This window comes from Sorex araneus, chromosome 4, assembly GCF_027595985.1.
Source record: "Sorex araneus isolate mSorAra2 chromosome 4, mSorAra2.pri, whole genome shotgun sequence".
Lineage (NCBI taxonomy): Eukaryota > Metazoa > Chordata > Mammalia > Eulipotyphla > Soricidae > Sorex > Sorex araneus.
In genome coordinates, this window is record NC_073305.1 from 194,762,112 (window position 1) to 194,774,723 (window position 12,612).

The 12,612-nt window shown below is 43.0% G+C and overlaps 1 protein-coding gene across 2 annotated transcripts in view; it reads left to right on the plus strand.

Moving 5' to 3' along the window:
• The window catches only part of LOC101543688 (cytochrome P450 3A12-like), a 39,065-nt gene that overhangs the window by 14,148 nt on the left and 12,305 nt on the right, over window positions 1–12,612 (plus strand). The window contains exons 7-11 of one of the 2 annotated variants that reach the window (XM_055136126.1): window positions 307–455; window positions 4,246–4,373; window positions 5,572–5,638; window positions 7,706–7,866; window positions 8,142–8,371. In XM_055136126.1, the coding sequence (XP_054992101.1) occupies window positions 307–455; window positions 4,246–4,373; window positions 5,572–5,638; window positions 7,706–7,866; window positions 8,142–8,371 (735 nt within the window). The remainder of the gene's footprint in view (window positions 1–306; window positions 456–4,245; window positions 4,374–5,571; window positions 5,639–7,705; window positions 7,867–8,141; window positions 8,372–12,612) is intronic. The other variant, XM_004617343.2, reaches the window with a different exon arrangement.

Consider the following 12,612-nt stretch of genomic DNA (forward strand, 5'->3'; position numbering starts at 1 on the left):
GCTCTGCTGCCTAGTGCTGGCGCCAGTGCAGGCTATCTGCTAAGGACCGCTGAGCCTGGGTCTCAGTCCCCCTCCACAGAGGGGTGGCTTGGACTTGCCCCTTCCCGGAGCAGCCTGCCCTTCCTCCCCAGACAAGCCCCTCCTGAGCAGGTGCGATGGGGAAGCAGCTGGTCCTGACAGTCGTGGCTGCGCCCCTGCTGCCTGGCCACTGACAGTTCCAGGCGGTTCTCACCGCCCGTGCGGGACTCCCGTATGAACAGGGCCCGTTTGACTTTTCAACGTCCCTGTTTTTCTCTCTCTGCTCAGCGTGTTTGGGGCCTACAGCATGGATGTGATCACCAGCACGTCATTTGGAATAAACGTGGATTCCCTCAACAACCCTAAGGATCCCTTGGTGGAAAATGTCCAGAAGCTCTTGAAAGTCGATTTCTCAGATCCGTTCCTGTTCTTCATTAGTATGTCTACTACCATTCTGATGGGTGCTGGGTTCGGGCACACGGGGCGGTGTTCAGGGCTTCCTCCTGGCTCTGCGATCTGGCAATCCTCCTGGAGGACGTGGGGTCCATACTGATGCCCAGGACTGACCGAATCATGTCTGCTATGCGCAAGGCAAATAAGTGTCCGAGCAGCTATCCCACAGCTCCACACCCCTTTTGTTTCCTTATTCCATTTCTTCTCTTAAGACTCAGCCCCCCTCTGGCCGTCCTTCTCTCACAGACAGTGCAATATCAGGTTGAAAACGTTTCCTTACTCCTAATACATCAGATGCCATTCAAGGCCCAGAATTATTTTTGTTTTATTCACAAAAGGGTGTTGACTTTTCCAGGACCCTTCTGTATTTACAGGAATTTGGGTTTTGGTTTTTTGTTCTGCTGATATGGTGTATTATAAGCTCTCACCTTCCTTCAGATGCAGCAACCCTCATTTATGGGACACACTTCTTTATTTTTTTTCTTAACACTTTGTTTTTTTTTTTTGGGTCACAGCCAGCAATGCACAGAGGTTACTCCTGGCTCTGCACTCAGTAATTACTCCTGGGGTTGCTCAGGAGACCATAGGGGGTGCTGGGAATCAAACCGGGGTTGGTTGCGTGCAAGGCAAACGCCCTACCTGCTGTGCTATCGCTCCAGCCCTTTTCTTAACACTTTCAATTTTTGGTTTTGTTCTGCAATTTATTGTTTTCCTTACAAAAGATTAGAGGAAATTCTGTGGTTCAAGATTGCAACAATTTCTTGAGTATGCTCTTTCTAAGTTTTACTCTTCCTAACTTTGCTTAATTTGTGAAGGTAGATGAAAGATTTAGGAGAAAATTATGAACTCATCAGACAAATCAGAGTATGTGTAATGAATTCCAAATGCAATCCTCAGCCAAGTTTTCAAATATGCAACCTCAAAAAGTATCTTGTATTAAAGCTCTACATTTTTTGAAGAAATTTTCTTTTTCTTTTTTTACCTTTTAACGAATCACGGTGAGATACAGTTACAGACTTACAAACTTTTGTGATTACGTTTCAGTCATACAATGATTGAGTACCCGACCCTCCGCCACCAATGTTCCCAGTATCCCTCCCACCATCCCCACTTCATCCCCTCCCCCACCTCTGAGGCAGTCACATTCCCTTTTACTCTCTCTTTCCTTTTGGATGTTATGGTTTGCAATACAGCTACTAAACGGCCATCATGTTTGTTCTATAGTCTACTTTCAACATGCATCTTCCATCCTGAGTGGGACCTCCAAGTATCAATCACTTAGTGGTCCCTTCTCTATCTCAGCGGCCTTTCCCCCCAGCATGTGAGGCCAGCTTCCAAGCCACGGGACACACTCTTTTTTGTTTGCTGCTGGGTTTTGCTTGGTAGTATTTTGTTCAGGGTTTTTGAACCCATGTTCAAATCACATGTTGGTCTGTAGCTCCTTTTCCTGCCACAACTCTGCTGCATATTTATATGAAATGACTTCATCAGCAAAGAATTTGGAATTCATGCCTCTTCAGAATTTGTGGAAATGAAATATTAATTTTTTAAACAGGTCGTAGTGTTCACCATTGAAATAATCTGAGCTGTGCTATTCTTCATGGGTTGTTTATTGACTACTAGCTCAATCATTTTTACCTGGTAGAGGTCTATTCAGAAAATTGATTTCTTTCTTTTTTTAACATAATAAAAGATGTCTATTTTTTTCTTATTACTTACAAATCTATTTTTTTCTCCATATTATTTTGTTTTATTATTTTTATTTTTTTTAAATTAATGAATCACCATGAGGGTGCAGATACAGATTTACATATTTTTGTGCTTCTGTTTCAGTCATGCACTGTTTGAGTCCTTTTGTTCTCTCTCTTTCCTTTTGGGTGTTGTGGCTTGCAATGGAGGTATTGGGTGGCCATCATGTTTAGTCTATAGTCTGCTTTGAGCACGCCTCTCCCATCCCAAGTGGGTCCTCCCACCACACTTTACTTGGTGTTCCTTCTCCATCTGAGCTGCCTTTACCCCCAGCATGCCTGGAGCAAACCTGGTACTTATTTCTAATATTCTTGGGTGTTAGTCTTCCATTCCGTTTTATATTCCTCAGACAACTGCAATTCTTCTATGTCTGTCTCATTTCACTTAGCATGATTACTTTCCATGTTGGTCCACTTATATGCAAAGTTCATGACTTCATCTTTTATTAATTTTTAAAATTTTATTGAATCACCGTGAGATAGTTACAAACTTTCATGTTTGGGTTACAATTTCACAATGATCAAACACCCATCCTTCCACCAGTGCACATTCTCCACCACCAATATCCCGGGTGTACCCCCTCCCTCTCCCACCCCCCGCCGCTTCTAAGGCAGACAATATTCCCCATACTCTCTCTCTACTTTTGGGCATTATAGCTTGCAACACAGACACTGAGAGGTCATCATGTTTCGTCCATTATCTACTTTCAGCATGCATCTCCCATCCCAACTGGTTCCTCCAGCCATCATTTTCTTAGTGATCCCTTCTCTATTCCATCTGCCTTCTCCTCTCCGCTCATGAAGCAGTCTTCCAGCTATGGGGCAATCCCCCTGGCCCTTGTATCTACCGTCCTTGGGTGTCAGCCTCATGTGATGCTACCTTACACTCCACAAATGAGTGCAGTCCCTTTATGTCTGTCCGTCTCTTTCTGACTCATTTCACTTAGCACGATACTCTCCATGTTTATACATTTATAAGCAAATTTCATGACTTCATATCCTCTAACAGCTGCATAGTATTACGTTGTGTAGATGTACCAAAGTTTCTTTAACCAGTCACCTGTTCTTGGGCATTCGGGTTTTTTCCAGATTCTGGCTATTGTAAACAGTGCTGCGATAAACATACAAGTGCAGTTGTCATTTCGGCTATACCTTTTTGCCTCTCCGGGATATGTTCCCAGAAGTGGTATTGTTGGGTCAAATGGGAGCTCAGATGGGTATTGGGTATATATCCTTTCCTAATCTGTATATTGCTTTTGTATTCTGGTCACTGTTTTTTGTGGTGCAGAAGCTTCTTAGTTTAATATAGTTTCATTTGTTTATCTCTGTTTCTTCTTGGTTGGAAAGCTGATCTCTTTCTAAGTCTGTACTTTATATTCTTTTTTTCTTCTGAAGATAGTTTTTAATAGGGTTTTTTTTTTTGCTTTTGGGCAACACTCAGAACTTTCTATGGTTACTTCTATCTCTGTGCCCTGTAATCACTACTCCTACCAGTGCTCATGGGATGCCATGGGTTGAATTCAGTCTGGGTCAGCTGTGTGAAGGCAAACACCCTACATGAAAGACAAGTACCCTACCTGCCCCTCCCTCTCTACAGCTCATTAGTGACTTACCTGATTTTCTATTGTTTGTTAATGTATTTCATTACATTGTAATACACAAACAAACACACACTCAGACCAGCATTTCTATCTGACTCCTATTTCCTAATTAAGGTAACAGACTGTGGTCCTGTTGTAAAGACCGTAGACAAAAGGCAGTCAACAGAGAAAAAGGTTAAGATGCCCAGGAAGTTTATTCTGTTTCTTCAGTTACTGCAAAGATCTGGAGAGACAAACTGCTGTGATGTGGCATGTGTGTAACATGACTGGCTTGACCCGACCCTGTCCGCAGGGCTGTCTGGGGACTTGCTCTTGTTCAGACTCTTTCTCTGTTGTTCTTCTTGCTCAGCTGACTGGTACTGAATGTGAGTGTTGTTCTGGCTGGCTTTGTGTTTTCATACTTCGCTTTTACCTGTTCTCTACAGCACTCTTCCCATTCCTCGCAACTGTATGTGAACTGTTGAATATCTTCCTGTTTCCAAGAAGGGTCTTGGATTTTTTCAAAAAGTTCATTCATAAGATCAAAGAAAGTCGGCTCAAAGATAATGGGAAGGTAAGACTATGTTAACATTTAAATTAGGCATGAAATTATTATGTCATTTCATTAATATTATTTTTTCAAAAACTTCATCACCTCCCTTGAATAACATAAGAATAATATGTTGTTTATGTCACTAAGGCAAGAGGGCAGCAGATAGGCTGCTTGCTGTACTCGTGGCTGATCTGGGTTCAATCCCTGGTACTCAATAGAGTCCCCTGAATCCCACTGGGAGTGATCTCTGAGTGCAGAGTCAGGAATAAGCCCTAAGAATTGCTTGGTGTAGTCACAAAACCAAAAGAAAAAACCTGCAGCTTGCAATTATTTTCCTGCAATCATAACTATTTTCTTAGATGGGCAAATAAATATCTCAGCTTCAAGTCCTCTCTCTCTCTCTCTCTCTCTCTCTCTCTCTCTCTCCTTTCTTTGGTGAGGGTCACATCCAGCAATGCTCAGGGGCTATGGCTATTTCCATTCAGTTTTTGGGGTGGCTCCTAGGAGTCCTACAAGAATGTGTTGATGGGGGTGAATGGGGAAACACCCGCCTGCATACACCTGATCAGCCTATTGAGAAATCTTTTTGGCCCCAAGTCTCTTATTTTACCCATTGTCCATTGGAAGGCTCAGGCTACCTGGCGGGGTGTGTTCCGGTGAATCCTCTGACAATCAATGTGTGCAGAAATTTTTTTCACCCAGCTTAGCCTTCCTGAGCCTGAGGCAGCAGGATCCCTTCTGCAGAGGGAGGGAGGGCTGCCTGCCCAAGGATGGCATTGAGGAGGGGATGGTTCCAAGAGGGAGGGTCATGTGGGGAATCTCACCTCAAGGCTGGTGGCAAACCCAGAGAGAGAGAGAGAGAGAGAGAGAGAGAGAGAGAGAGAGAGAGAGAGAGAGAGAGAGAGAGAGAGACTGGAGTTCGGGCTTCATCCTGAGAACGGCGATGATGGGAGAGAGCAGGCAACTCTTAAGCCAAGGGTCTGTGTAGAAAAGCCAGAGAACTGCAGACCAGGAGAGAGAAGGCTGAAGAAGCAGCTGACATGCTGTGGTGGTTGGAGTTTTCTGGATCTGTAACTGAGGATGTTTTGATCTCTCATCAACAGTCAAACTTCTGCCCTCGAAGCAGCCATTGTCTAGGAAAGAGATTAAGTCTTAGGCTCTTTGTTCATTTTGACTTTGCAAGTGACTTTCTTCCACTAAGCTTTTATTCTACTTTCAGCAACGAGTGGACTTCCTTCAACTGATGCTCAACACTCAGAATTCCAAGGAAGTGGACTCCTACAAAGGTAAGCGAGGAGCATGCCCAGGGCCCCTACTTGGGGAGAGGAGGAAGTGGGTGTAGCTCTGCAAACATCTGAACTTTTCTAGCAGACACGCTCCTGTCAATTCAAAGGTGTCAATTGAGATAAAAAAAAGTGGCCAGAGTATGTTATGGCAGTGGGCAGGCAGGACTCTGCTCCAGGCTTGAAGGAGAGGAGCCAGAAACAGTCATACCCAGTGTCAGGCAGTGTGTGTAGAGCATCATGGGACAGTCAGGAGAAGATCTGCAGAGGCATTTCTCATGCCTGAGTCAGTGAGTCAGAACCTGGCCTGGAAATTCTCATCCAGGCCCCCATCATCCGGGACCTGCTTTCCCCCATGTTGGCCATCTTACCTTAACTCAGGACCCCTGGCTGATATTCTGTTCCCCAGACCAGTCTAGTGGGCTTTTCCCTCTTGTACTTGATAAGTTAGTTGGGGAGGGTGCATTTGGGGCTGTCTATATATTTTGGATTTTCAGGCTTCTCACTATTTTTATCATCTGGGGAGAATTATGGCGTGCAGTCACTTAGGATGATTGAGTGCAGATTGCTGTCTCTGTAGTGATTCTCTGACTCTGGCGAATTACTGTTCATTATGCGGGGATTGCTTGTCTTCTCCCCACTATTCTTTCATTTGTCAGAGTGATCACCTGCATCACTCTGACTTTTCCCTTCACTTGGATGCTCCAAATAATCCCAAGTTACTTGTAAGTAGGCTCTATTGTTTTCTTTTTCTTCTTCTGTTCGTATTTACAATAGGCTTTAAATTTTTAAGAGCAGCTTTAAGTCAGTGTAAAATTGAATGGGAGGTATAAGATATAGTTCTTTTCAGTTTGCTCGTTTGGTGTTTTTTGTTGGTGGTGATGGCGATGGGGCACACCTACCTGTTTTCAGGGATGACTTTTGTTGGGGTGCAAGGGATCACCTGGGGTGCCATGGATCAAACCCAGACCAACCACACCAAGGCAGCACCTTACATGTTGCACTGTCTCTGAAGCACCTAGAGATCTTATATAGCCCCGTTCACTTTCTATTCAATAGAAGAAACTTTGGGAAACCAGATCCAGACCACTTTTTATTTGAACTGAATCACCATGAGACACAGTTACAAAACTTTCATGATTGAGCTTCAGTCATACAATGTTCCAACACCCATCCCTCCACCAGTGTACCTTTCCCACCACTAATATCCCCCTATTCCTCCTGCAATACAAAGACTGAGAGGCCATCATGTTTGAAGATCCAGACCACTTTTGCCTTTTCTTGACCCGAAGCTAGACACCAGATCCAGAGACCCATCCCAGATGGACTCTGCATTGATTTTTTAAAATTTAATTTTCATAAGTTTGTTCACAATAGTTTATTACAGATAATATTATACTTACAGATAATTAGCTATTATCAAAGACCAATCCCACCACCATGCACTTTCCCACTACCATAAGAGGGAAGTATGTGAAGATTGTTGTATTTCATCCTGGAGTCATTTGACCCCTTGTATAAGACATTACAAGTAAGTGTGTTAAACCCAAACAAATGTGTGCCACTTTTGGTACATCAGTGGGCTATAATATAAGAAGTCATGGTCGCATGCTCTAGGACATTCTATGTCACTCACTTCTGGGAGTTTTATTTCATAGTCTCTGAATCTTGACCATGATGAAATTATATTGGCACTAAAGGGAAGTTTGTGGGCATGACTGCCAAGCTACTGGAAAATTTGGGAGCTGGGGAGAGGAGGACCAATCCCATTCTGAGGGAGCTTGGAGATCTCAGTCATGGGTCCCGCATACCCAGGTTTTTTTGCAGGTTCCCTCATAGGTGAGGCTCAAACCTCACCGGCTCAAGCCTGTGAAGAACAGCCTTGAGCATAGCTGTGGTTGGGTTCAGGAGGTTTTATGCTGCCAGCGTTCTGCCAGGGTGGGGAGGGAAACTCAATCTGCCTCCCTCCAACATTCTATGTTGCTCTCTTTCTGCATTGATTTTGGAGTTCTCATCATATCAGCAATGATGTTTTCTACCTCACTCTCAGTCCCCTTTCTCCTGTTTTAGCTCTGACTGACCTGGAGCTAGTGGCCCAGTCAATTATCTTTATCTTTTCTGGTTATGAGACCACCAGCAGTGCTGTCTCATTTCTCATGTATTGCCTTGCCATCCACCCTGACGTCCAGCAGAAACTGCAGGAGGAGATCGATGCCACTTTTCCCAATAAGGTGAGTGTAACTGTGAAGCATTTTCAAAGTATCACAGAAATGGGGTTAAAAAATAATCTCAAATCCTCATTCATCCAAATCTATTTTCTTCTTTTTTTGGTGGGGGGACACTGGGCAATGCTCCAGGATTACTCCTGGCTGAGTGCTGAGGAATCATCTTGGCAGGCTCAGGGAACCATAAGGGATGTCAAGGACTGAACCTGGGTTGGCTTCATGCAAAGCAAGCACATTGTTTGCTGTACCATCACTCAAGCCCCAAATCTATTTCTTCCCAGGAACCACCCACCTTCGATACCCTGGAGCAAATGGAATACCTTGACATGGTGGTGAGCGAAACTCTCAGATTATATCCATCTGCTGGCCGAATCGAAAGGGTCTGTAAGGAAGATGTGGAGATCAATGGGCTGTTCATCCCCAAAGGCACAGTGGTCATGATACCCATCTTTGTTCTCCATAAAGACCCAGAACTGTGGACAGAGCCCGAGGAGTTCCATCCCGAAAGGTAGTGCCTGGCTCTCCTATCCTTCAAAAGGCAACCACTTGATCTAATTTGAGTGGGGTTTTTTTTGGCTTTTTTTGGGTCAAACCCAGCAATGTACAGGGGTTACTACTGGCTCTGCACTCATGAATTACTCCTGGTGGTGCTTAGGGGACCATATGGGATGCCGGGGATTGAACTCGGGTCAGCCGTGTGCAAGGCAAACACCCTACCTGCTGTACTATCTCTCTGGTCACCTAATTTGTTTTTTTAACTTCAGTAGCTGATTATGTTTATATTAAAATTGACTTTACTTCTCCTCCTCTTCTTCCTCCTCTTTCCTCCTCCTCCTTTCCTCCTTTCTTTTCTACTCTTCCTCCTCCTCCTCTTTCTTCTTCTTCTTCTTCTTCTTCTTCTTCTTCTTCTTCTTCTTCTTCTTCTTCTTCTTCTTCTTCTTCTTCTTCTTCTTCTTCTTCTTCTTCTTCTTCTTCTTCTTCTTCTTCTGCTTCTGCTTCTGCTTCTGCTTCTCTCCATCTCCTTCTCCTTCTTCTCTCACCATGAGATACACTATTTTAGAACTCTTCATGGTCAGGTTTCAGTCATACCATGTTCCAACACCTATCCCTCTACCAGCGTACATTTATCACCACCAAGTCCCCAATTTCCCTCCCACCTTCCCTCACCCAACCTTCTCTATAGCAAAGACTTGCCTTCTCTCTTCTCTTTCTTTTACCCTCCCCCTCTTGCTCCATCTCTCTCTATTTTGGGCATTATGATTTGCAATACAGATACTGAGAGGTTATCATCCTTATCCCTTTACATATTTTTAGCACAGAGTTTTTATCCAGAGTGATCATTTCTAACTAATTAACTTTGTCATAGTTATCCCTTCTCTATCCCAACTGCCTTCTCCACCAGCACTTGAGACAGGCTTCCAACCATGGACCAATCCTTCAGCCCTTGTTTCTACTGTCTTTGTGTATTAGTCTCATGTTGTTTTTTATATCTAACAAATGAGTTTTGATCTAATTTGACCTGCAAATGGCCTCATGCTTCTTAGTGTAATGATGAACATGTGACTGTTCACTCATTTTCTACCTCTAAACTGTGTTTTGATTTTTCTTCTCAAAAGTGTAATGGTTGGTTTTTAAAATTTTGCAAACTAGGTTAGAAGAAAGAAAGTTGATATTGTTGAGACCCATTCCTAAGATAGACCTTACTAAATATGTCCTTCTGGACATTTTTCTATGCATAGATGAACTCTGTTTTTACATGAACGTTTAATAGTTAGAGTGCTATTGTCTTGGAGCAGTATTGCAGTAGGTAGAGCACGTTCCTTGCACCTGTCTGACTGAGCGCAATCCTAGGCATCCAGAGCTCTTTCAGGAGTGCTCCTTGAGCACAGAACCAGGAGTAAGTCCCCAGTTTTCTCAGGTGTGTCTCCAAAATAATAAAACTATCACCAAAGCTAGAATGTTTTTTATTATATGGCATTGAAATGCTCACTTTATTTAACAGAAAAAGATAAGCTGTATCTTATTCATGTCTTTTCTCTTTATGTATTTATACATATACTCACACACATTTGCCTTGCAAGCAGTTGACCGAGTTAGATCCCCAACATTATACTTCATTCCCAAAGTCCTTACAGGAGTTATTCCTGGCACAGAACCAGGAGTAAGACCTTAAAATCGCTGGGTATGACTGAAAAACAAACCAAAAACTATCTTTTGGATATTTGTGACCTAGACACATTTGTGTCTATTTAACATAAACACAGGCATATTCCACATATAACCAAAAGAATATTATAACATTTATTTGTGCATCTTTTATTATTTTAATTTTTTACAGACTTACAACTTTTCATGCTTGTGTTTCAGTCATACAATGCTCGAGTACCCATCCCTCCACCAGTGCCCATTCTCCACATCGGATGACCCCAGTATCTCTCCCACCTTCACACCCCATCCCCCCACCCCACCCCACCCCACCTCTGTGGCAGGGCATTCCATTTTTTTCTCTCTCCTTTGGGGTGTTGTGGTTTGCAATAGAGGCACTGATGGCCATTATGTTTGGTCTATAGTCTATTTTCAACGCGCATCTCCCATCTCCTGCCGGTTCTCAAACCACGCTTTACCTGGTGTTCCCTTCTCTATATGAGCTGCCTCTTCCTCCAGCATGTGAGGTCGGCTTCCAAGCCTTGGAGCCAACCTCCTGGTACTTATCTCTACTATTCTTTGGTGCCAGTCTCCCATTTTGTTATTTTATATTCCACAGATGAGTGCAATCTTTCTATGTCTGTCTCTCTCTTTCTGACTCATTTCACTTAGCATGATACTTTCCATGTTGATCCACTTATATGTAAAGGTCATGACTTCATCTTTTCTAACAGCAGCGTAGTATTCCATTGTGTAGATGTACCAAAATTTCTTTAACCAGTCATTTGTTCTCGGGCACTCGGTTTTTTTCCAGGTTCTGGCTATTGTAAACAGTGCTGCAATGAACATTCGAGGGCAGATGTCATTTTGACTATACTTTTTTGCCTTTCCGGGATATATTCCCAGGAGTGGTATCCCTGGTCAAATGGGAGCTCAATTTCTAATTTTTTGAGAAGTGTTCATACTGTTTTCCAAAAGTGCTGAACCAGTTGGCATTCCCACCAGCAGTGTAGGAGGGTTCTTTTCTCTCCACATCCACGCCAACAGCGGTTTCTTTTGTTCTTTTGGATGTGTGCCAGTCTCTGTGGTGTGAGGCTGTATCTCGTAGTTGTTTTGATCTGCATCTCTCTGATGATTAGGGATGAAGAGCATTTTTTCTTTTTTTTTAATTTTTAAAATTTTATTGAATCACCATGAGATAGTTACAAACTTTCATGTTTGGGTTACAATCTCAAAGTGATCAAACACCCATCCTTCCACCAGTGCACATTCCCCACCACCCGGGGTATACCTCCCTTTCCCACCCTCTCCTGTCTCTAAGGCAGACAATATTCCCCATACTGTCTCTCTACTTTTGGGCATTATAGCTTGCAACACAGACACTGAGAAGTCATCATGTTTCGTCCATTATCTACTTTCAGCATGCATCTCCCATCCCAACTGGTTCCTCCAGCCATCATTTTCTTAGTGATCCCTTCTCTATTCCATCTGCCTTCTCCCCTCCACTCATGAATCAGTCTTCCAGCTCTGGGGCAATCCCCCTGGCCCTTGTATCTACCATCCTTGGGTGTCAGTCTCATGTGATCCTACCCTACACTCCACAAATGAATGCAGTCACCTCTATGTCTGTCCTCTCTTTCTGACTCATTTCACTTAGCATGATACTCTCCATGTCTATTCATTTGTAAGCAAATTTTATGACTTCATGTCTCCTAACAGATGCACAGTATTCTATTGTGTAGATGTACCAAAATTTCTTTAACCAGTCATATGTTTTAGGACACTCGTGTTGTTTCCATATTTTGGCTATTGTGAACAGTGGTTCAATAAATATATAGGTACAGATGTCATTTCTACTGTGCTCTTTTGCATCCTCGGGATATGTTCCCAGAAGTGGTATTGCGGGGTCATATGGAAGCTCAATTTCTAGTTTTTGAAGGACTGTCCATATTGTTTTCCAGAAAGGCTGAACCAGTTGGCATTCCCATCAACAGTGAAGGAGCGTCTCTCTTTCCTCACATCCATGCCAGCTCTGGTTGCTTTTGTTCTTTGGAATGTGTGTCAGTCTCTGTGGTGTGAGATGATATTTCATTGTTGTTTTGATTTCCAGCTCCCTGATGACTAGTGATGTGGAGCATTTTTCCATGTGCATTTTGGCCATTTGTATTTCTTTTTTGAGGAACCTTCTGTTCATTTCTTCTCCCCATTTTTTGTTGGGGTTGGAGGTTTATTTCTTATACAATTCTACAAGTATCTTGTATATCCTGGATATTCATCCCATATCAGATGGGTATTGGGTAAATATTATTTCCTATATTCCTATTCTGTGGGCTCTTTCTGCATTTTGGTCACTGTTTCTTTTGAAGTGCAGAAGCTTCTTAGTTTGATGTAGTCCCATTTGTTTATGTTTGCTTCCACTTGCATGGTCAGTGCTGTTTTGTCCTTAAAGATGCTTTTAGCTACAATGTCATGGAGAGTTCTGCCTACATTTTCTTCTATGAACGCTATAGATTCATGTATTATACTGAGGTCTTTAATCCACTTTGATCTTACTTTTGTGCCTGGCATTAGACATAGGTCAGTTTTCCTATTTTTGCAGGTAGCTAT